Source organism: Phocoena sinus, chromosome 1 (genome assembly GCF_008692025.1).
Source record: "Phocoena sinus isolate mPhoSin1 chromosome 1, mPhoSin1.pri, whole genome shotgun sequence".
NCBI lineage: Eukaryota > Metazoa > Chordata > Mammalia > Artiodactyla > Phocoenidae > Phocoena > Phocoena sinus.
The window spans coordinates 4,325,337-4,346,724 of record NC_045763.1 but is presented as its reverse complement, the minus strand read 5'-3'; the positions used below and the strand labels follow the sequence as shown (position 1 = coordinate 4,346,724).

The following is a 21,388-nucleotide window of genomic DNA, read 5'->3' as shown; positions in this document are numbered from 1 at the left end:
TACTTCTGGAGTGAATGGATGGATGGGATGGATGGATGGACGGGTGAATGAATTGATGGATGAAGATCCCCCTGCTTTACCCCATCCGCCTTTCCCACACTCATGGGATCAGGATGAAGACAGAACAAAGCTCACGGGTTTCCTGAAACCCAGAGAGATGCCCCGTTGGCAGGAAGGGCTGGCTTTGCCCTCTGACCCGAGCATGCGCCTCTCACTCTGCAGGGTGGCCCTGGCCAAGCTGCATTTTGGATCTCATCTTGCCCTGCGGGAAGGGCTGAGAAAGTGTGGTGGATGGAGGCAGGTGGTCAGGGGTCTAGCTCAGGCTCTGCTGCTAATTCGCTGTGTGATCCCAGGCGGGTGGTCTTGCTTTCTCTGGCTCCCTGGGTATCCACTGCCAGAATAAGGTGGGCTGGCCTGAGGACCACGCTGTCCCTCCCAGCTCGGCTCTGCAGGAACCTTCCACACTGCTGGCTGTCCACCCTGTGCTCTGACGGGACCCAGAGAGGAATCCACCCAGAGATGTTCACAGTAGATGGTGGCTGAACTTGCTCTCAGCTCTGGCCCTGCCTTCTTGGCACAGAAGTTAAGAATAAAACCTTGTTCCAGTCCCAGCCTCCCTGCGCCTGAGCTGGGCAGCCTTGGGCAAGTGACCCCCCTCTCCGAGCCTCAGGGCTCTTGTGTCCAATGCAGGTCACAAAGGCATGGCCAGATCACGCCTGCAAAGCACTCACACAGGGGTCTGGTCCTTGGGAAGCACTCCCACGGTCCCTCGGCCGAAGGGAGTGGCTTTCTGGCCATGGAGTCAGGATAGACCCCTGTGTGAGGCCCTCCCCCATCCCCACCAGTAAGAACACCCCTTCTGTCCTCCCCGTGGCCTGACTCGGCAGCAGTAACCACCCGTGAGGTGGGGACCTGGACTTGGGGATAGAGGCCTGGGGGGCAGAGCTGGTGCCTTTGCCCGGGGGCCCTGGCAGCTCACAGACGCTACGTGTGGAGGCCAGTGGGGCCCCTCAGGACCCACAGGCCGGCTCTGCCTTTCCTCTTCCACCTGCCTGTAAAAACCTCGGGGCCTGGCTGGCCTGGGTCCCTGAGCTCAGGGTAGGGTGGGGCCCTCCTGTGCCCCTTGGGTGGGTGGGGGGATGGGAAGGAGGAAGGACAGCCTGCCGTGCTGGCCCTCCCACCTGCTGGAACCTTGCACTTGAAGACAGCAGGTCTTGGCCCCCAGGAAGCCCACAGGCCTGCCAAAGAGGCTGCAGGCGGCAAAGACTCCTGTCTTTCGCTCCTCCCCAGGCTCGTGGAGCTCATGCCCACGGCAGGGATGCTCAACCACCTGACCAGGATGCTAGAGGAGCGTGTTGCAAATGCAGATTCCTGGGCCCCAGCCACGATTACTGAATCGGTAGCTCCGGGGCTGGGCCTGGGAAGCTGTATTTTTATCAGGAGCTTTTTTTTTTTTTTTTTTTTTTTTTCGGTACGCGGGCCTCTCACTGTTGTGGCCTCTCCCATTGCGGAGCACAGGCTCCGGACACGCAGGCTCAGCAACCATGGCTCACGGGCCCAGCTGCTCCGCGGCATGTGAGATCCTCGCAGACCGGGGCACGAACCCGTGTCCCCTGCATCGGCAGGCGGACTGTCAACCACTGCGCCACCAGGGAAGCCCCTATCCAGGAGCTTTGAGTGGTGCTGTGCACTGGCTGAGAGGATGTGGAAATCCCCTACTTCATTCCACCTTCTACTGTTCTCTTGTGCTCTGGCAAACTGTCAGATCCTACAAGGGCTAGCATCTTACTATTCCTCCGGGGCTGCTCTTAACCAGATGGTGTGCTTTAAGCTTTAAGAGAGATCCACAAAGACTTAGTCACCACAGTGTGTAAAAGGTCACCCGCCTCACCCCGCCCCCCCAATCCAGCAATTCCACTCCTAGGTATGTACCCAGAGAACTAAAAACTTACACCCACACAGAAACTTGAACACATATGTCCACAGCAGCCTTACTCATCACAGCCCCAAAATGGAAGCAAATCCAAACGTCCATCAACTGACGAATGGATAAAAAATGCGGTCTACAGCCGCACAGCAGATGTTACTCAGCCATACCAAGGAATGAAGTACTGATACATTCTACGACACGATGACCCTGCAAACAGCATGCTGAGAGAAAGAAACCAGTCACAAAAGGTCACACATTGTGCGATTCCATTCATATGACATGTTCAGAACAGGCAAATCCATAGAGACAGAAGGTAGATTAGTGGTTGCTGGGGGCTGGGAGGAGTGGGGAACCATGGAACGATAGCTAATGTGGGCGCAGTATTTCTTTTTGGGTGATGAAAATGTCTAAAAAACGGGTGACTTTTGGACAACTGTTTGTACTAAAACCATTAAATTGGATGCTTTAAATGGGTGTATTTACCAAAAAAAAAAAAAAAATGTCAATGACCTCAAAAGTCTCTGGGCCTGGGCTTCCCTGGTGGCGCAGTGGTTGAGAGTCCGCCTGCCGATGCAGGGGACGCAGGTTCGTGCCCCGGTCCGGGAAGATCCCACATGCTGCGGAGCGGCTGGGCCCGTGAGCCATGGCCGCTGAGCCTGCGGCGTTCCGGAGCCTGTGCTCCGCAACGGGAGAGGCCACAACAGTGAGAGGCCCCGCGTACCACAAAAAAAAAAAAAAAAAAAGTCTCTGGGCCTTCACTCTTGCTGTGCCTTGTGGGAGTGCCCTTCCTGTTTCTCTGCTTTGAAATCCTTGTCGACCTCTCTGGCATCAGCTGAGATAGTACATGCAGTGCGAAGCAGTCCCCCGCCCCCGCAAGCACCAGTAACCTTTCCTTCCTCCAGTGTCGCCGACCTCAGCCTCCCCAGTGACACCAGGGGCCTGGGAGCCACAGCAGGAAGCAGCCCTCCCAGACTTCAGCAGCAGTCAAGCCTTTACTCTCGCAGGACCTCCTGGGCCTGGCCTGGTGGTAGAGTCCCCAGCCCCGACTCCATCCCACTGTAACGTGTTGTGGGGATGATGGGAATGGACATTTGACCTCAGAACCCGCCCAGGGAATCCAGGACAAAGGTGTCTCTGGGTCCAGCAGAGAACTGCCAAGAGGGGAAGTCGGGTAGGTGGGTTTTCACAGCTGGCCAGAGTCCGTAATTTTTCATGTGCCCCAGACAGCGGTCACAACTCATAATATTCTTAGAAAATCACAAGAATTAGACAAGGATGGAAAGCTGAAAGCTTAAGACCTTGACCCGAACTTGCCACAGTAAAATGTCACTCCCAAAGGGTCTCTCCTTTCAAACACGTTTGGGTGGAGAAGTGAGTCCCAGACACGGGCTGGTTGACTTGAAATGGGCTTTGGGCAGAAACATCGAGTGTGGATGGTTGATTTTGATCCACAGCAGATTCTGGGTTTTTTTCTGCCTCTCCAGTACCCGCTATTGTTAAAACAAAGCAGCTGGTTCCTGCTGTGATCCATCAGAGGGGCGGCCACCCCAATTAAAAGCTCTGCCGCGTCCATAAGTGCCACCAAAGAGAGCTTCTCGGGACAGAAGCTGTCCCAGTGAGGGATGGGGAGATAACAAAGCTGGGGCCCAGCCAGATCCTTCCCCCAAGACAGTGACAGGTTCACAGTAGGGGGGGACAGGACCCTCCCTGCACAGAATGAGGCCCGTGGAAGCCTCAAGGCCTGGAGTAGAAGTTTTAGAGATGGCTTTAAATTTGGGGGGGGGGCCGTGCCCCTCGATTGGACCAGGCGGGCCCTCAGCAGTGAAAGTGGGGAGTCCTAACCACTGACCACCACGGAATTCCCTAAAGATGGCTTTTCAAAGCATGGACTGCAGCAGCAACTCAGGAATGAGGACGAGCCTCGGCTGTGCCCTGCAGAGGCCTGGGTGCCTCCCCTGTATCAGTAAGGCTGCCCCAACTGTGCTGTGTCCTGATTTGTACTCAACACGGACTTCCTGCCCAAGGCAGGGGCAGCTGCTGAAGAGCTGGGGGCCACCCTGACGGAGCAGTGGGATGGGAGGTCCTTGGCCCCTGAGGTTTCTGAGAGCAAAGGGTGGCAGACCAGTGGCCTTCCTGGAGGAGGTGTCCTCTGGTACGTGAGAGCGGAAGCCCCCTTGGGGGCTCAGTGCTGTGGCTGTGCTTCCTTTGGGAGCTCACGCCCCAGTCACGCCCAGCGTTACCCGCCCTAAAAGGCAGGAGGGCGGCTCAGCCGTGAATTGGCCCCTCCTGCTTCTTAGCTGTTGCCCTGTACTAAGTGGCTGTGCCCAGGCCAGAGTAAGCGCTTCCTGCACCTTTTCTCTTTTCAACCTTAGCAGCACCTTGGAGGCATAACAACAGCGACAACGGCCACAGCGCTAACACACACACGGTGCCCGCTGCGCCCCAGCCACTGTGCCGAGCGCTTTGCGAGCAGCTCGCTAAGTTCCCACCACAGCCTGCAGCTGGGCCCTGCGATTCTCCCGTTCACTGGACGACACCGAGGCACAGAGAGGTCGAGGGAGGGAGACTAACGCTGGGCCCGCCCTCATTTCACAGCGGAGGCTCCTGCTCTCAGACCCCCAGATTAAAGGGTGAGGGTGGGGACGCTGCCTGGCACCGTCTGCGGGTCTGACTGAGCTGTGCTGACCCCCCGCCTTTCCAGGTGGACGGCAGAGAGCCAATCAGCCAGGGTTCCTGTCCTTGCCCAATCAGAGGAGCCTCTTGGGGGCGGATCCCCCAAATCTCTGGGCAGGGCCTGAGGATCCGCGTTGCTAACAGGTGACCCCCTGATTCCCGCTGCCAGGAGCGCCTGGGAGACACTGAGTTGTGCTGTGTGTTGGTTACAAAGCCACACACCAGCAGTTGTGTTAGGATCGCTCAGCCCTTCCCGTCCCTGCCCGACACAGGGGAGGGAGAGGCTGTGATGTCCCTGTAAAGGCAGGGGAGCTGGGGCGGGAGGCCCAGGACCCGCAGAGGGATGGGTGGCTGTCTCCAGGCCTGGGGCCGCCGCTGGGCCCCAGCACAGTGGCCACTGCCAGCAGAAGCAGACCCAGTACGAATGCATGCCATGGGTGGCTGACGCCAGGGTCCTGGGCCGGCCCTCCACGGGGGCCCACGAGGGACCCCCCCGATCATTGCAAGACAGCTCGTCCCGAGTGACCGGCTCGTCTCGCCACCTCCCTCCCCGCTCCCTTCCCATCTGCTTTCCAGGTGCTATTGTTTCCGCCCATGAGATTCCAAGACTGGGGTTTCTCTCCCACCAGGAGCCAAGCCGGGAGCCCTAAGTTCCGTCACTATCTCCTTTAGTCCTCAGCACACTTCTGTGAGGAAGTAACTATAGTCTCTGCTTTCCAGATGGGGACACTGAGACACAGAGAGGCCAGGTGACTTGTCTAAGTTCATACAAGTACCAGTGGGGGAGCCAGGATTCCCCGCAGGGTACTCAGGAGTTGAGTCAGCCCTTGGGACCCGCTGTGGGTTGAAATGTGACCCCAAAGAGACATGTTCAAGTCCTAACTCCCAGCACCTGCGAATGTGACCTTGTTTGGAAATAGGATCTTTGCAGATATTATTACGTGAACATTGAGTTCCTGCTGGATTGGGGGTGAACCCTGAATTCAATGACTGCTGTATTTATAAGGAGATGGAGATTTGGAGACAGACAGAGATGCACAGAGGGAAACAGTCATGTGAAGATGGAGGCAGAGATTGGAGTGATGCGTCTACAGGCAAAGAAAGCCAAGGAGGCACGGATGTAGAAAGCAAACTTATGGTTGCCGGGGGAAAAGGACGGGGGAGGGATAAATTGGGATTGATATATATACACTACTATATACAAAATAGATAATTAATAAAGACCTACTGTATAGCACAGGGAACTCTACTCAATACTCTGTAATGAGCTACGTGGGAAAGAATCTAAAAAAGAGTGGATATAAGTAGATGTATAACTGAGTCACTTTGCTCTACATCTGAAACTAACACGACATTGTGAGTCAACTATACGCCAGTGGAAAATAAAAAAGAAAAAGAAAGCCAAGGAAGGATGTTTCCCTACAGCCTTCAGACAGCGTGACCCTGCTGACCCCAGGTCCAGACTTCTGGGTTCGGGACCATGAGAGAATAGACAGCTGTTGTTCTGGGCACTGCATTGTGTTACGGCAGCCCCAGGACACTGATATGGGACTGTCTCAGGGTGGACCGGCCCCCTGCTTGGCCGCCTGCACTGCTCCACTCACTGTCCCTCTCTGGACTCTGTTCTTCCTCCTTTTCCCACCCATCCTTTAAGACACACCTGGGTTCCCAGCTCTTCCAGGAAGTCTTCCCTGACTGACCTCCTGTGAATAAATGAGCAACTGGAGAGTCTGTTCGATGAACTTGAGCACGAATCAAATACTGCCCGTGATTCCTGTAGGAGGCTCGTGGTACGAGGCTACGATCTAGAGGCAAAAACCACAGGCACGCAGGACGGCCCGCCCTACCAGAAGCTCACGACCAAGCCTCATTGCCCGGGGCTCCCCGCCTTCCGGGCTGCATCAGAGAGTCTCAGACACAGCTTCCAGTCCTGCTGCCAAGGAAGCAGCAGGAAGGAGACATACTTTACAGGGGAATATTCTGAAAAGTGGGTTAAGACCAAGGCCGCATAACGCCACCCAGGCAATACTTACAGAGGCTCGAAATGTTCTAGGTGCTGGGAACAGACAGAGGCTGTGCTCTCAGTGGGGTGCAGATGGGCAAAAACAAGGTAAGAGAGACAGGACAGTGGGCTTGAGGATGACTCACTGGGCATTTATTTAGACTGGGTGGTGCAGAAAGTCTCTTTGAGGCCAAAGATGTGATGATTGGAGCCTTGTGAAAATCTGGAGGACACACCTTCCAGGGGAGGGAATAGAATGTGCAAGGACCCTGAGGATGCAATGAGCTTGCATGTTTGAGATATGGAAGGAAGGAAGGAAGGAAGGACGGGAGGAAGGAAGGACGGGAGGAAGGAAGGACGGGAGGAAGGAAGGGCCGCGCATGGTGGGAACTTTGGGTTCATTCCCGATGCCGTGGGTAGCAGACAAGGAACACACCTGAACCAGGCCCAGTGTCCAGCTGGCACTGCCTGGGCCCAGGTCACAGCCTCTGGCCGGCCTGTGGCCACAGCTGCTGCCCTGTCTCGGGCCACATCTCCAGACCCTCCATCACTATAGTCAGGTGGACATCGGGAAGGGGAGCTTACACAGGGACTGTGTAGATTTAAAAATTCAGTGCATTTTTTTTTTTTTTTTTTAAACAGCAAGAGTTGAGGACAGTTAAAAAAAAAAATGGGAAAAGTTAACAAGAAAGCCTTTTCCCCCAGCTGCAGGCTCAGGTCGGCTGATATGGTGTCTGGGCCCGAGGTACATCGTCGCCTTGCTCCACGGAGCAGCACTTATCTGGAGGCTTTATCTTTTTTATATTAATAGTTAAGACCAGGTTTAGCTGAGTCCCAGCCCAGCTGCTGCCGGGAACATTAACCACGGAACGGCATCTATCTGGGATCTTTAATAACCCTTGGTCGTGGTTTCCGAGGCCCTCTTCCCAGTTAACCGAAACCCCTGGATGCAGCAAGATGAAATCCACCAGATAAAGGGCGGGCCCTACGGGGGCGACATCTGGCCCATCAAATGCTAAAGGCTCAAGTGGTTTTCTTGTCAACTCTGCTCCTCGGGAAGCAAGTTTCCCCAGGGTGTTTCAGCCCCACAGTTAGTCCAGCATGTTTCAGATGGGACACAGACCTTTTCCTTGGGGTGTCAGGCAAATAAGAGAGTTGTTCCAGCACTCACACCCCCCGGCTGTGTTCGGGTCCTGGGGCTGCCATGACAAAGTTCCACGAACTGGGGGGGTTCAAGCAACAGAACCTGGCTCTCTCATAGCTCCGGGGGACAGAAGGCTGCAGTCTGGGTGTGGGCAGGGCTGCGCTCTCTCTGAAGCCTCCAGGGGAGGATCCATCCTGGCCTCCGCCAGCTTCTGGTGACCGTGGTTCCTTGGCTTGTGGCCGCGTCCCTCCCACTGCTGCCTCCACCACCAAAGGGCCTCTTCCCTATGTGTCTTCACTGGGCCTTCTTATTAGGACACCAGGCGCTGGATTTAGGGCCCACCCTATTCCGGTGTGAGCTCATCTTAAGTAATTACAACTGCACGGAGCCTATTACCAAATAGCCTCACATTCTACGGTTCTGGGTAGATGAAATGTGGGGGTACAAAATTCACCCCAGTGCCCCCTCCATTACAAACGGTATCCACACCTGAGGGAGGTGAGGTCTCCCTGGGATGGGGGACGGGCTCCGGCCCCCCTGCCCACCCCGCCTCACCTCTACTTGCCTTCCTCCCTCTGGCCCTGGGCCTCTTCTCCTCACATGTGCCCCTGTCCCCTTGGACTGGAAAGTTCTTCTCCATGTCTTCAACTGGTCCTCCTTTCAGATGGCTGGGGTCTCAGCTGCCCCTGGTCTCCCTGACTCTCTTAGGCATTTACTTGCTTTTTCTCTGCCATCCCCCAGCAGGATGTAATGTCCAATGGGGTGGGGAGGGACCTTGTCTGTCCTGTTCCTGCAGCATCTGGCAAGCCTGTTGCCTGGAGCCAAGTAGATAGATCTTGAGTAAACATTTGCTGAATTAATGAAAAGTATCAATGACTTGCCAAAAAAAGAAAAAATGCAGGGACTTCCCTGGTGGTCCAGTGGTTAAGGATCCGCCTTCCAGTGCAGGGGGTGCAGGTATGATCCCTGGTCGGGGAGCTCAGATCCCACACGCCTCAAGGCCAAAAAAAATCAAAACATAAATCAGAAGCGATACCGTAACAAATTCAATAAAGACTTTAAAAAACGGTCCACATCAAAAAAATCTTAAAAAAGAAAGAAAAAGAAAAAAATGCAGACCCTCATCTCCTTCTTGAGAAATTTCCATCAGAATCAGGAGATCCTCGAGGCCAAACCAGCTGACCCTTTGTCCTTCCTTTACAACTGGATTTATAATGCAAAGCCTTAAGAATCCTGCCATCTAATGGACTCAGGGCAGAAGTGCTTTATATCTTTAAATGACAGTCTCATGCTGAAGATCCAAACACTTGTCCACAGGAGAAAATGTTACAGCAACAGGGCTGGTCTCTGTTCTTCTCTCCAGAGAGCAGTCAGATAACCCCTGGGGCCTGCGTTAGACGGAAACCAAATCACATGTAGGACACCCACTTAAATCTGGACTTGAGATAAATAACGAATAACTTCTGGTATTACGTCCCGATGATGGCATAAACTGGTTGTTTATTTGAAATTCAAATTTAACTGGGCGTTCTATATTTTTATTTGCTAAATCTGGCAACAGTACATAGACTAGGTGGGGGGGTGGGGTCCCTTTTGGCCAACTGGCTCTGGCCAGGACTCGTCCCTGGGAGGCACAGGAATAAAGCCTCGTATACGTAACTTATCAACTCAAACACCAGCTCTGGGGCTCCTCTGGCCACTTTCTGAGGCTTTCAGAGGAGAAAGTGGGCAGGTCAGAGCACTGTCCCAGATGCTGATTTCAGTGACAAGCGAGTTAAACAGAATGTCTTTCTGAGGTTCAGAAGAAACCCTCCAGGCCCGCATCCGAGAACACAGGGACACATACTCCACAGCCTTTGCTAGTCACAGTTACAAGTGTAGTTGCAGCAACCGATTCAGAGGCCACTTCCCATGAGGACAGCCCAATTTAAGCACATCTTGGTCCCCAGGACCTCGCACGGGTTTCTGGTGCTAGGATGGATTTGTTGGTAGAGACGATGAATTGAGGGATTACCCCTAATTTGTGTTTAGTCAACCCCTGATAATTAATGTGTCCCAATGACACGGCAAGAAGACAAATGACATAGTATGTTTACCCCTGCTGCAGTTTTTTCAAGAAACCATACTCTTTTCCCATGGAGGACACACCAAACGCAGCACAGCTTATCTCTGGAGGAAAGGACTATGCAGACTCTCATTTTCCTCTTTTATACATTCCTATGCGGTCGGCATTCTTTTCTTTCTTTTTTTTTTTTTCGGTACGCGGGCCTCTCATTGTTGGCGGCCTCTCCCGTTGCGGAGCACAGGCTCCGGACGCGCAGGCTCAGCGGCCATGGCTCACGGGCCCAGCCGCTCCGCGGCATGTGGGATCCTCCCGGACCAGGGCACGAACCCGTGTCCCCTGCATCGGCAGGCGGACTCCCAACCACTGTGCCACCAGGGAAGCCCCATTCTTTTCTTTTTGGCTGCGCCACACAGCACGTGGGATCTTAGTTCCCCGAACTGGGATGGAACCCGTGCCCCCTGCAGTGGAAGCATGGAGTCTTAACCTCTGGACTGCCAGGGAAGTCCCACGGTCAGCATTCTTAAACCCCAAGGAGTTTGCCCCAGTTGACAGTGACGCCATTACCCCGTTTCCTGGGCTGCATCCCTCTCGCAGCCCCTGCCTCGGCCCCCTCCTCGGCCAGGGGACCTCCTCCTGTCCCCGCCCAGCCCAGCCCTTACCGGTACTTCATGCCGGTGCACCGGGCGGTGCAGCTGTCCAGGGAGAGGCCGTGCATGCGCAGGAAGCTCTCCATGTTCCTGGCCTGGGCTGCTGCCCGCACTTCCCGCAGCTGCTGCAGCTCCAGCGTGCTGGCCTGGCGGACGGGGTGCAGGGCCCAGTCTGAGTGACACCTGCCGACCACACTCCTCAGGCTCTCGCTGTACGTCATGGACAACATGGTCCCACCCGGCCCAGGAGCTGCCGCTGTCCGGATGGGAAACGCCGAGTGGTGATGGGTTAGAGAGCATCCCGCCGTCCCCGGTGCCCAGGCTGGACGCTGGCCCTGGGGCTGGGGCAGGGGCTGCGGCAGGGACACGTCCTCCAGATAGAGTGGCCACCAAGGGCTCTTGGCGCCTGGGGACAGGGCCCGGCCCTGGAACGTAAACACCTCTTGGCTTGAGATTCTTGGTCCTCAAAGCTGCACTGGCCGGGAACTCTGGCTGAGCCACCCCCTCTGCCCCTGCACCCATGAGGCAAGCACAGGCGAAGCTGCATTCCAGGTGGGAGATCCCCCCCCCCCCAAAATGCTCCCAATGCGAAGGGGGTGGGAGCACGCAGAGAGCCCGGCCCCCAGAGTGGAAGACTTCACAGCACCCCCTGGAGGGCTTCCCAGGGTAAAACCAAGTACAGGGCCGTCCGGGGAAGCAGCATAAGCACACCTGTCGCTGAAGCAAACTCCAGTGTGATTTTGCCAGGGTACATGGCTCCCACAGGAAGGCCCTATTTGTTGGTTCACAGCCTGGTAAAGGGAAATGCTATCCACATGTGCATTCTCTGCTTGTAGAAAGCGCCATTGCACCAGCACAGTTCTTTGGGGTCCATGCTCAAAGTAATTATGTCACAATCCACGGGTTTTTGCAATAGAAATACTGAGCGGATGCGTTTAAGGAGGGAGTGAAGCGGCGGAGGGAACAGGTTTGGAAATTGCAAAGCTTAACTGTTAAGAACCATTGCTAAATCGTCATCTGAAAGGATGATTACACTTGGAAACTAAAACCATAAACGTCCATCAATAGGAAATCGGTTATGTAAATGACGGCTCATCCATAGAATGGAAATTTATGCAGCCACGTGAGGTGTCTCCACGTGGACCGATAGGCAATGAGTCCCGGGAGACAGCATCAAGAAAGGAAAGGAGAGGGGAACACGTGTGTGCACAGAATGCTGCCCGTGTGCCAACTCACGCACACACCTGAGTAGCTCAATGAAGGGCCAGCATCACAGCTGTGCGTCCACATCCTGCAGTGGCTTTGACTGGGCAACACGGACACGGCCGCAGGGGGCAGGACTCTTCTATAATCCAGGGGCTCCCCCGCCCCCCGCCCTCCACAGCTGACCAAGGGCCTCTGCCCCAGCCCAGATGCCTGCACCGTGTCCCCAGAATTGTCACCGTCACCGAGGTGAGATGCGTCTTTTCAGCTGGGGTCAGCTGGACCCTGGAGCCCAGCCCGAGAACTGGAGGAACCAGCATTGTCCCCACCTCTGCCCTAAGGGAAAACAAGTTCCATTATCCCTGGGAAGGGCTGGGCAGGCTGCCCTGGGGGCTGAGGCAGCTGCAGAGTCCCTAGGGCGGAGAGGGCGTTGGGGTCACCTGGGCTGGTCCTTCCTCAGGTGAGCTCTCCATTCCCAGTTCATATCCCCCTTTCTCCACGGCAGGTATCATCACCTAACAACGTGCTTCTGTCCTCTCTAGTCATCTTGTTTGGTGCACCTGACCCCCCTGAAGGTCAGGTCCAGGAGGGCGGGGACTTTTCCATCTACTTTCACTGCTGCACCCTCAGCTACCAAAGTAGTAACTGGGTGTTTCCCTGGCCGTGCCGCCAGCACCTGGAGGGGCTGGGCTGGCCCCTTGACTCAGGCCAAGGCTTTCTGCAGGCTGCCTTCTCCTGGACCAGGACTTGCATCACCATATCTCAGACCCACAGCGGGGCCCAGAACCTCTAGCATCCCCCAAGGGTTTGGACTACGGTCTCTGAGGGATGCTTTTGCAGGACACGAAAATACCCACCTTCCAGGAGAATCATTCTGGGGCAGCAGAGGGGGGGCCCAGGCTCGGTGGGGGTGGGTGGGTTTGACCTTGGACGTGGCACCATGGTTGCCCACAGGTAGCAACGCCAACTCCCTCCCTCCCTCCTCCCCTCCAAGTGCACGCTGCCCACTACCCGTCAGGCAGATGCTTCAAAGGCGTCTGTGTGGCCTGTGTGGGGCAGAAGCAGGCCAGTCCTGGCTTCCCTGGGGGGTCCGTGTTCAGAGAGAACAGCTGGGCAAGCAGCAGTTACAGGGGTGCTTCCCGAAGAGCAGGACCCACCTCAGACGTGACGGTTCCCAGCCAGGCCCAGCCAGGCTGAGATCAATAGCCATTAGAGCTTTCAAGACATTACCCGCAAAAAGCAATCCTGGTCTGATCTGGCTCTGGAAATCTAGCCCTGGCCCCAGAGCTGCAATGACAGTGTGGCTGAGTGCCCTGCTTCTGGACACGGGCAGCCCTGTCCAGTGGGTGTGTCACCCACTTGGTGCGACCCAGGCAGGCATCTGGACTGCTCCGAGCCTCAGTCTCCACGTCTGTGAAGTGGGATGAGCAGGGGCCTATTGTGCAGGCTGCCTCGGGCTGCATGGGACCGGCCTGGAAAACTGGACAGGGGCGGCCTCACCGTGGGAGCATGCCACGTGTGGGAGGTGGCCACCAACCACGAGGTGTGCACCCTGGCACCAGTTATGATAAGTGGCATGAGGACAAAATACACAAAATGGGGTGGAGGGGACATGGGTGGGCAGGCAGGGGCCTCTCCAGAGGTCGCATGTGAACATGGGCCTGAGTGATTCGAGGGAGCCGTGTAGGGTGAAATGTGGACGTTAGCCATCGCCCCCCCTCTGGCGGAGACACACATCCCTAATGAGATGGGTGAAGTGGGTGCGGCCAGGACTTGGAGGGCACCTCTCTGTGGGGCTGGGGTCCCTCCTGCCTGGGATCTCTCCTCATCTCGAGTTATAGCGGCCTTGGGAGGGGCCCCTGGGTGGGGCAGGGTCACCAGCCGCATGGAGGGAGCCCAGAGCCTCCTGCTGGACGTGAGGGTCCTGGTGGCGCAGGGCAGGCTTGGGCCAGGGGACTCGTGGGAGGAGGGGTGGGCCGTGGGCGAGCACAGTGGCCCCTGACCTAGGGTGGAGGGTGAGGACCTGACGCCCACAAGGGGGTCTGTGACCGGAGGGCCGAGCACAGCGAGAAAGGGGCTGGGAGGCGTTCATCCTCCTAAGGTCCTCGAGGGTGGGGGAGGGAGGACACAGAGGGACTCGGACCGTCACCAGTGCTGTCCAGCGGGAGAGGACAGCGTAATAAGCCGGATTCCCCTGCAGGCGAGCAGGGCTGGGTCCCTGGGTGAGGGGCCCCTCGAAGGCTCTGCCTTGGCCACCTGGCTTCTCGCTCCTCTTTGCCATCCTGCCCCCCCATCTCAGGAAAAATCAGCCCTCTTTAATAGCCATCACTAATTACAGAGCCTACAGGGTCCCCCCCTGTGCTGGGGCCTGCCTTTTGCAAATCTATTCCTGTGGACGGGGGTCTGGGGAATTCATGGGAATGAACCGCGTGACATGGAAAAATGGAAAGAGACATTAACCTCATTAAGTCCATGGGAATCGCGACCTTGCTGAAGAGCCTTCCACCTGGAATGCCTGACCTGAGGTCTGTTTACTGAAAGCCACCAAAGCACGAGACATGGGATCCGGAAGGAATCCGGAAAGTCTCTTTGAGACGGCGACACGTGTCTCGACACCGGAGAAACCGGCCTAAGTTCCTAAAGCGGGAGCATGGAGGGCAGCGGCTCGAAATCATTCCGGAGCGCGGCTCGAAAATGCACAGCATCGCGTCAGGGCAAAAACAAAATTATTTTTGCTCGCGAAGCATCAGCAAACCAAGGCCCAAAGAAGCAGCCCCCGGCTCTCTCAGGCCTATGTTTCGAAACAGACCTTTCAGACAGCACCCAGCCTCCTGCTGCCTGCAGGAGGGGGGAAACTTGAAAATGCTGGATCTTAGTGGGGAACCCGACAGGGTACCAGCTGCAGCCGAGGTCTCCCCGGACGGGAGAGCCGCGGGGCTGGGAAGCAAGCAGGTTCAAGCGGCAGAACGCCCACCCTCCTCCCTCCCGTGGTTACCTAGGGCTGCGGCTTTTTTTTTTTTTTTTTGAGGTTTTCCGCTTTGAAAACACATAGAGGGTCTAATTTCTGATCAGCCAAACGCATCCCCAAAAGCTGTCTCTGTCATTTCTGTTCCCGGGATGCTTGTTCCCCAGCAGCATCCCCCCACCCAAGAAGGCATCTGCCACTTGCCTCCTGGAGCTGAAGGGGTGAAGGGACCACTCACCTGCCTCCCTGGTGTCTGCTGGTTAAAAGGGACACAGTCTAGTTTATTAGGGTTCACAAGACGTTTAAGGAGCTGGTGCAGCAGCTCTTTCATTAAGGAGTGTCACTGCAGAACGTCAGAAGCAATTGGTGAATAAGTCCCACAAGGGTTGGGTTTGGAGGCAGCGAGTCCATTAGTCCTATTAGGGCGTCTGCATCTCAGTGAAAGAGGCTGAATTATTCAGGAGTGTGCCTCTTCCCCTAAAAGCCTGGGAAGTGCGGTTCTGCGGTGCAGCCTGGCAAGGCAGCCTCTTGCGTGCTGGCAGGGAGGGGGCACCGGCTGGGGTCCTGCCATCCCCTCGGGCGCACACCCCCTGCCTCGAGACCTGACCCTGGGAACCGCAGGTGGAGAGGCGCAGGCTGTGCTTTCCGGTATCTGAGGACGCGGGACCCAGGCTTGCGGCTGCCGTCCCTTGTTCTTAACTGTCTGCAAGCAGGGGAGCCCGGGGCCCCACGGCACGTGACCACCGCCCACAGTGAAGGGGTTGAGGTCTGGCAAGACGCGCCCTCAGCACACGCAGACGGATGCCCCACCTCCCTTCCACCGGGATGTGCCCCAGATTCTACGCCCTATACTGCCAGGACCTATAAATGGCTGGAAGGTTCCTGCAGTTTGCTATTTGGACACCACACTGCTTCTCTCTCCAGGTGGGGGCATGGAGACCCTTCCTCACAGCCCCGACCTGAGGTTTGGAAAACGCTTTGAGGCTGAGCCCTGGGGTGATGTTATGTTGAGCCCCCGTTCCGGGTTCATGACCGCAGGGGCCCTTCGTGTCATACTAGGATCCCCCCAAAGTCTCAGCATGACACTATCCTCTAGCTGAGAAATCGTGCCGGTGCCTGTGGGATTCTGGATGGAGGCTGAGCTGATTACCCCATGACAAACCTGCTAACGGGGATGGCTACAAGGGGTGGGGGGATCACTTCACCAGATCCGGAGTAGAAAGAGATGGGAGGCCGGGGGAGGGCATGGAACCGGAGGTAACTGGCGGTAGGTGATGATCTGGAAAGGCCTTCGTGATGGACCTGGGATGGCTTTTCTTTTCTTTTTGTAAAAAATTATTTATTTTGGCTGCACCACGCACCTTGCAGGGTCTTAGTTCCCCGACCGGGGATCGAACCTATGCCTCCTGAAGTGGAAGCGCAGAGTCCTCACCACTGGACCACCAGGGAAGTCCCTGGGATGGTTTTTCTTAAAGCCTGAAGCCCACTGTCAGGTTCCGTGTCACGTGTCACCCACTGGCTGGAAGTGGCCGTAGTGGGCCTCATTGCTGGGTGGCGGTCATCAGCCTGACGTGCTGGGAAAGAGGCTCAGCTCCTTCCCCCGGGGCACCGTTCTCCTCTCATCACGTTGTCCCTCTCAGCGCCTGCACCTCAGACACCAAGCCCCATGGACGTGGCTCCTGGTACCCTTCACTCTCTCTTCCTGTGGCTCCTGTGGTTCGGCCCTTCTCCATCTCTCCGGCCTCCTCGTCCAGCCTCTCCATCCCCCGTCTCACTCCTTCCTACAGCAGAGCCCTGGCCCCTGCCCTGCTCTAACACCTTCGATGGCTCCCCAGTGCCCACTGAATGCAGTCCAGGCTCCTCTGCTTGGCATTCCTGGCCCTCTCTCCTCAGCTGCCTCTACAGTCTGGCCTCTGTTTACTCTCCATCCTGTCCTGTCCCTGATGGCCCAGATGGTGTGGCCGCTACTTCCTGTCCTCAGGGCGCCTCTCCGAGCTGTGCTCAGGCTGTCGCATCTACTGGAATGTTCTTCCTGGTTCTGTTGAATTCTGTCCAGTCTTCAAGGTCCAGCCCAAAGGCTCTATGAAGCCTTCCCTGACTCTCAGCTGGCTGTGACCCCTCCCTCCTCGGAACGCCACCCACTCTCTGGACTCTCCCATGACCCACTATTTTTTTTAAAAATTTATTTTATTTTTGGCTGTATTGGGTCTCCGTTGCTGCGCGCAGGCTTTCTCTAGTTTCGGAGAGCGGGGGCTACTCTTCGTTGCGGTGTGTGGGCTTCTCATTGTCGTGGCTTCTCTTGTCACACAGTATGGGCTCTAGGCGTGCGGGCTTCAGTAGTTGTGGCACGTGGGCTCAGTAGTTGTGGCTCGTGGGCTCTAGAGCGCAGGCTCAGTAGTTGTGGCGCACAGGCTTCATCGCTCCGCGGCATGTGGGATCTTCCCGGACCGGGGCTCGAACCCGTGTCCCCTGCGTTGGCAGGTGGATTTTTAACGACTGCGCCACCAGGGAAGCCCTCCATGACCCACTTTGCCTCCTAGATACTGTTAAATGATTTGGGTTTGGAGTAGATTGCACTACCGTGGCCGATCCTTTTCCCCCTCTCTGCATCACGTGACCATGAATCCTCCCATGGGTCGGGGGGCGGGTATATTTTCCCCTTGACATTGGGCTTGGTCATGAGAATGCTTTGGCCAAAAGAATGAGCAGAAGTGACTGTACCAATTCTAACCGTCGGCCTTCAGAGACAGTTGTGTTGCTGCTGTTTTCTCTGGCACTTGTGCCATGAGAAGAGGCCTGGGATGGCCCCTGGTTAGGAAGGACGGAGAGATGGTGAACACCGGTGTCCAGCCTGCAGCTCAGACACCAACTCAGCTAAGCCCGGCCTAGACGAACTGACTCCAGTCAACCCACAGACATATGAGCAAGGAATCAATGCTTATTGTTGCTGCCCCTGAGACTTGGGGTAGTTTGTTATGCGGCCTCCCGTGTAAAAGCTGACAGGTACAGGGTCTTCCCTCCCTTACCCGTCTGTTAGCTGCTCGAGGGCAGGGCCCTGGACACCTTTGCCCTGTTGGAGGAGGGGGTGCCACCCTGCTGGCTGACTTAAATCACCATCCAACAGCCGTGTCAGTACCTGGGTGACGAGGACCCCCCACTGGGAGTGGCACCCAGTTTGCTGAACACAGACCCCACCCCCTTAGAGGTCATCACCAGAGGCCCCACAAAAGATGCCGAGTGTCTGTGGGAAGTAACCACGCTGGAGCCCCAAAAGGCAGGTCAGCCAGAGCCTGTGGCATTGAACGTGGAGCTGAGAGGCTGGGGGTGGGTGGTCTTCAGACCTGGAGATTCAGTTCTCCAGCAGGGCCTGTCCACGGGGCAAGAAGACCTCACGGGGACCGGATGCTCAGCCAGAGGGGTCACAGAGCGTAGACCACAGGGTGGATCCACGGGGTCCAGGGGGCCAGCAAGGGACGTGGAGCACACTTTCACTTTGACGCGACTTACTTGGCACCTCTTACAGGACCAGCGCTTTCAGCCGGCTGGCCTGTTCCGGGGATTCTTCTGCCTGCATGTCTCAGCTCACTCCTTTCCTTCCAGGAGTGAGGCAGGCCCAGGACCTCTGAGGATCCGGCCCAAGTGCACGTTTGGTTTCAAGGATTCAGTTTGAATCCTTGTGGACGGATGGCACACATTCATTCCGGCATATTATGTCGTACATACATACACACACACACATACATACACATATATACACGCATACACACATACATACGTATATGATGATAAACACTTCATTCAATAAGCATTTGCGAGCTCAGACCTAACTATTTCAAGCAAGACCTTATCTAGCAAAAATTCCAGTAGAATCAAAGATTCGCTCGCCCCTTTAGAGCTCTTGGTAAGGGGTGAGACCTCATGGGAGGCACTGAAGCCGTAGCAAAATTAGCCTGAGGACCCAGGCCCACGGTCATGTTCGGAGGTGCCGAGGCTGTGGGAAGGAAAAAGCCACATGGAAATCCAGCGCCGACCCCAGCACCCACCGCCCGAGCGAGGTCCCTGGTGCATCGGCGATAACGGCCCCACAGCTCTGTCACCGCTGCGGGTGCACAAGCCGGGGACCCAGTTCTGGACGGAGAGACCTCCCAGGCCTGGAGGCCGAGACGCACAACAGACACCAGGGCCCTGCCCCCATGAGCCATTCCGAGTGTCCAGCCCCAAAGCTGGCAGAGCTGCCCTGAGGGTTCCGTAAGCCTGGCACGTTCTCGATGGAGGAAAACGTCAACGTAAATTCCCAGAGTTAGAGATTTTCAAGAGCATGCGTGTCTGTGGTGCACGCCCTACCCCTACAGGTTAGGAAGAGGCTGCACAGAAGGAGGAAGGGACCCGCCTGGGGGGCTTTTGCTGATGGACGTGCCTCGGGCTGGACCTCTGGGCGCCGTGTCCCTCTGGTGACAGACTCTCCCCCAGTGGACACATTGTGCTGATTTCCAACAGGAAATGCATCAGAAAGACGCCAGCGCATCCGTCCCGACCCTGGCCTGGGTCCTATCGCAGCCGCACACCCCAGAGGGCTCCATAGGCTACAGATCAGCTCAAGTTCAGGGAAAAGCGGAGAACACTGGGCCGGGTGCATCGTTTCTCACTCTGATCACCTAAGAAACACAAAGCTGGGTTGACAGGAAAGCATTCGATCTGCTGTCTGAGGGGTGAGCTTTGAAAGGCGGTCTGGCCGAGAGCTCAGCTCAAATCAAAGCAAATTCTAGACGATGAGCCCACACAACAAGCCCGACTTCATGTCTTTCATCACTATGCCGTGTCGTGGCACCGAGAAGAGGACCAGAGCCTGGATCTTATGGGGGAGTTTTCATGCCCGAGAAATCGATTACCAGCACACCCGGCCTGGACGGCACGGCTCTCCCACCCGCTGCCCTGCTTGCCGGTTGTAGGGAAAACGGAGGGCTCGTTACCTGTAAAACTGGAGCTGTCTTTTGGGGCTCCCATACCGAGTACTGCGGACAGCAATGGAGGAGAGAGAAGGAAACAGGGAGAGAAGAGAGAGAAGCCACAGTTGGCATCAACCACGCACAAGGAGGTGCCAGCCCGGGAAGCATCTGTGACGCCCGGCAGCCCCAGCTCCACCCCGCCCTCTCGGGGCTGTCGGAGGATGTGCCTGGGTACCAAGTCTCGGTGGCAGCACCACCCAGTGGCACAGGGAGGTGGAGGCCCGTTTGTTTGGGTGCCGGGCTCCTCTGTGCCTGGCCTCGGTTTGGGTTTCTTTCTTTTCTGGCCACCTGGCACGTGCGTGCGCAGGCATGTGGCATCTTAGCTCCCCAGCCAGGGATTGAACCCGCACCCCCTGCAGTGGAAGGGCAGAGTCTTAACCACTGGACCGCCAGGGAAGTCCCTCTGTTTGGGTTTTCATGAAACATGCTTTTTCAGACCAACGGTTGAAAACCTTCAAACCCAGGAATGCCCATCACCCAACACGCTGGGAAGTCTGCACGTGACCATGGGGTTCTTTGTAGGACCTGGATGCAGGAGGGACGCCCCCATTCCCTGTGGTTTCGATGGACGCGCGCTGCGGCTCAGGCCCTCACAGTTATCTGAAGGTCCAGTGGCTCAAGGACTGGCGGGCCCCAGGGTTCCACTTGCGCCCAGTCCTCCGTGACAATGATGCCAGTGGCTCCCACCCCACGCCTTCCCCATGCCCTCCCTGTGGTTCAACCTGGGCTATTTTCCAAACAGAAAGACCCAGGGCTGGATCTGGAAGCGGGCTCCACAAATAGGTCAAGGGGGCCCGGCGAGCACCCGGCTGCCCCCACCCTCCACGGGCTCCACTCAGGCCTGTAAGGCTTGGAGCCTTGCTCAGGGTGTCAGGGGAGCTGGTGGGACCACAGGGGCCACAGGACCTGCAATGTGTGTGGGATGAGAGAGATAGAAACCGGGAAGGGCCTCTGTTACCGCCCACGGAATATTTCAGAAGAGTCAGGGACAAGGCAGGGGTCTAATCCTGGCTCCATCCCACCTGGAAAACCTTGGTCTTTTTCTTTCCCATTTTGGTCTTAAAAGCCTCCTTTCCTTGGAGAAAATGCTGGCTTGCGTGCACCTGACAGCCCTGTGGGCTCACTCAGCCCCTTCCTCTGGGCCAAGGGGAGGAGACTGGCCTGCGGACCTCCTCAGAGGCAGCACTGACCCTGGGAGGGCCTGGTGGGGTGGCACGGGGGCGTCACCTGTAGATCATGCCCGGGGAGCCAGTCTGTCGCAGGGAAAGCCGAGCTGGGGACCCCGTGGTCGATTCCGGATACATGGAGCTGGCCTCACTCGTCCCGACCCACTCCCTTCTTCAAGGAGGGAAGATCCTGGAGGGAGAGCAAAGAAGGAGTGTAGGCGGTTAAAAAAAGACCAATCAGTGTGGCCAGGATGCTCTGTGATCCCGAAGGCCTGGTTCCTTGAGCATCTGCATATCCCTCAACAGACTGACAGACAGACAGGCCCACGGGGGTTCGGGTGAGGCTGATGGTCGGGTCCGTGACTGTGAAGGATTTCTACCCCTTCTTTCCAAGCCCCCACTCCGCCCCTCCCTGACTGCTTTTCTGAGGTTCTGGGAGCACTTTCTCGTTGCCCAAACTATGCAGAGATGGTGGTTGCAGAGGGAGTCTGTGGACTTGGGAATCTGGGCTGTCTTCCCCAGGCCAGGAAGTGGTACCACGGTCACCCAGGGTCATCCTGGATGCCTCACCTCCCTGACCCCTGACT

The 21,388-nt window shown here is 56.6% G+C and overlaps 1 protein-coding gene across 7 annotated transcripts in view; it reads right to left on the bottom strand.

The window, feature by feature from the left end:
* The window catches only part of KCNAB2 (potassium voltage-gated channel subfamily A regulatory beta subunit 2), a 96,782-nt gene that overhangs the window by 34,890 nt on the left and 40,504 nt on the right, over positions 1–21,388 (bottom strand). For 3 of the 7 annotated variants that reach the window (XM_032627591.1, XM_032627601.1, XM_032627609.1), the window contains exons 2-4: positions 20,863–20,991; positions 19,600–19,641; positions 10,474–10,717 (exon numbers count right to left, since the gene is read on the bottom strand). In XM_032627591.1, coding sequence (XP_032483482.1) covers positions 10,474–10,717; positions 19,600–19,633 — 278 coding nt within the window. In that variant the 5' untranslated portion in view covers positions 19,634–19,641; positions 20,863–20,991. The remainder of the gene's footprint in view (positions 1–10,473; positions 10,718–19,599; positions 19,642–20,862; positions 20,992–21,388) is intronic. The other 4 variants (XM_032627619.1, XM_032627627.1, XM_032627635.1 and 1 more) reach the window with 2 other exon arrangements.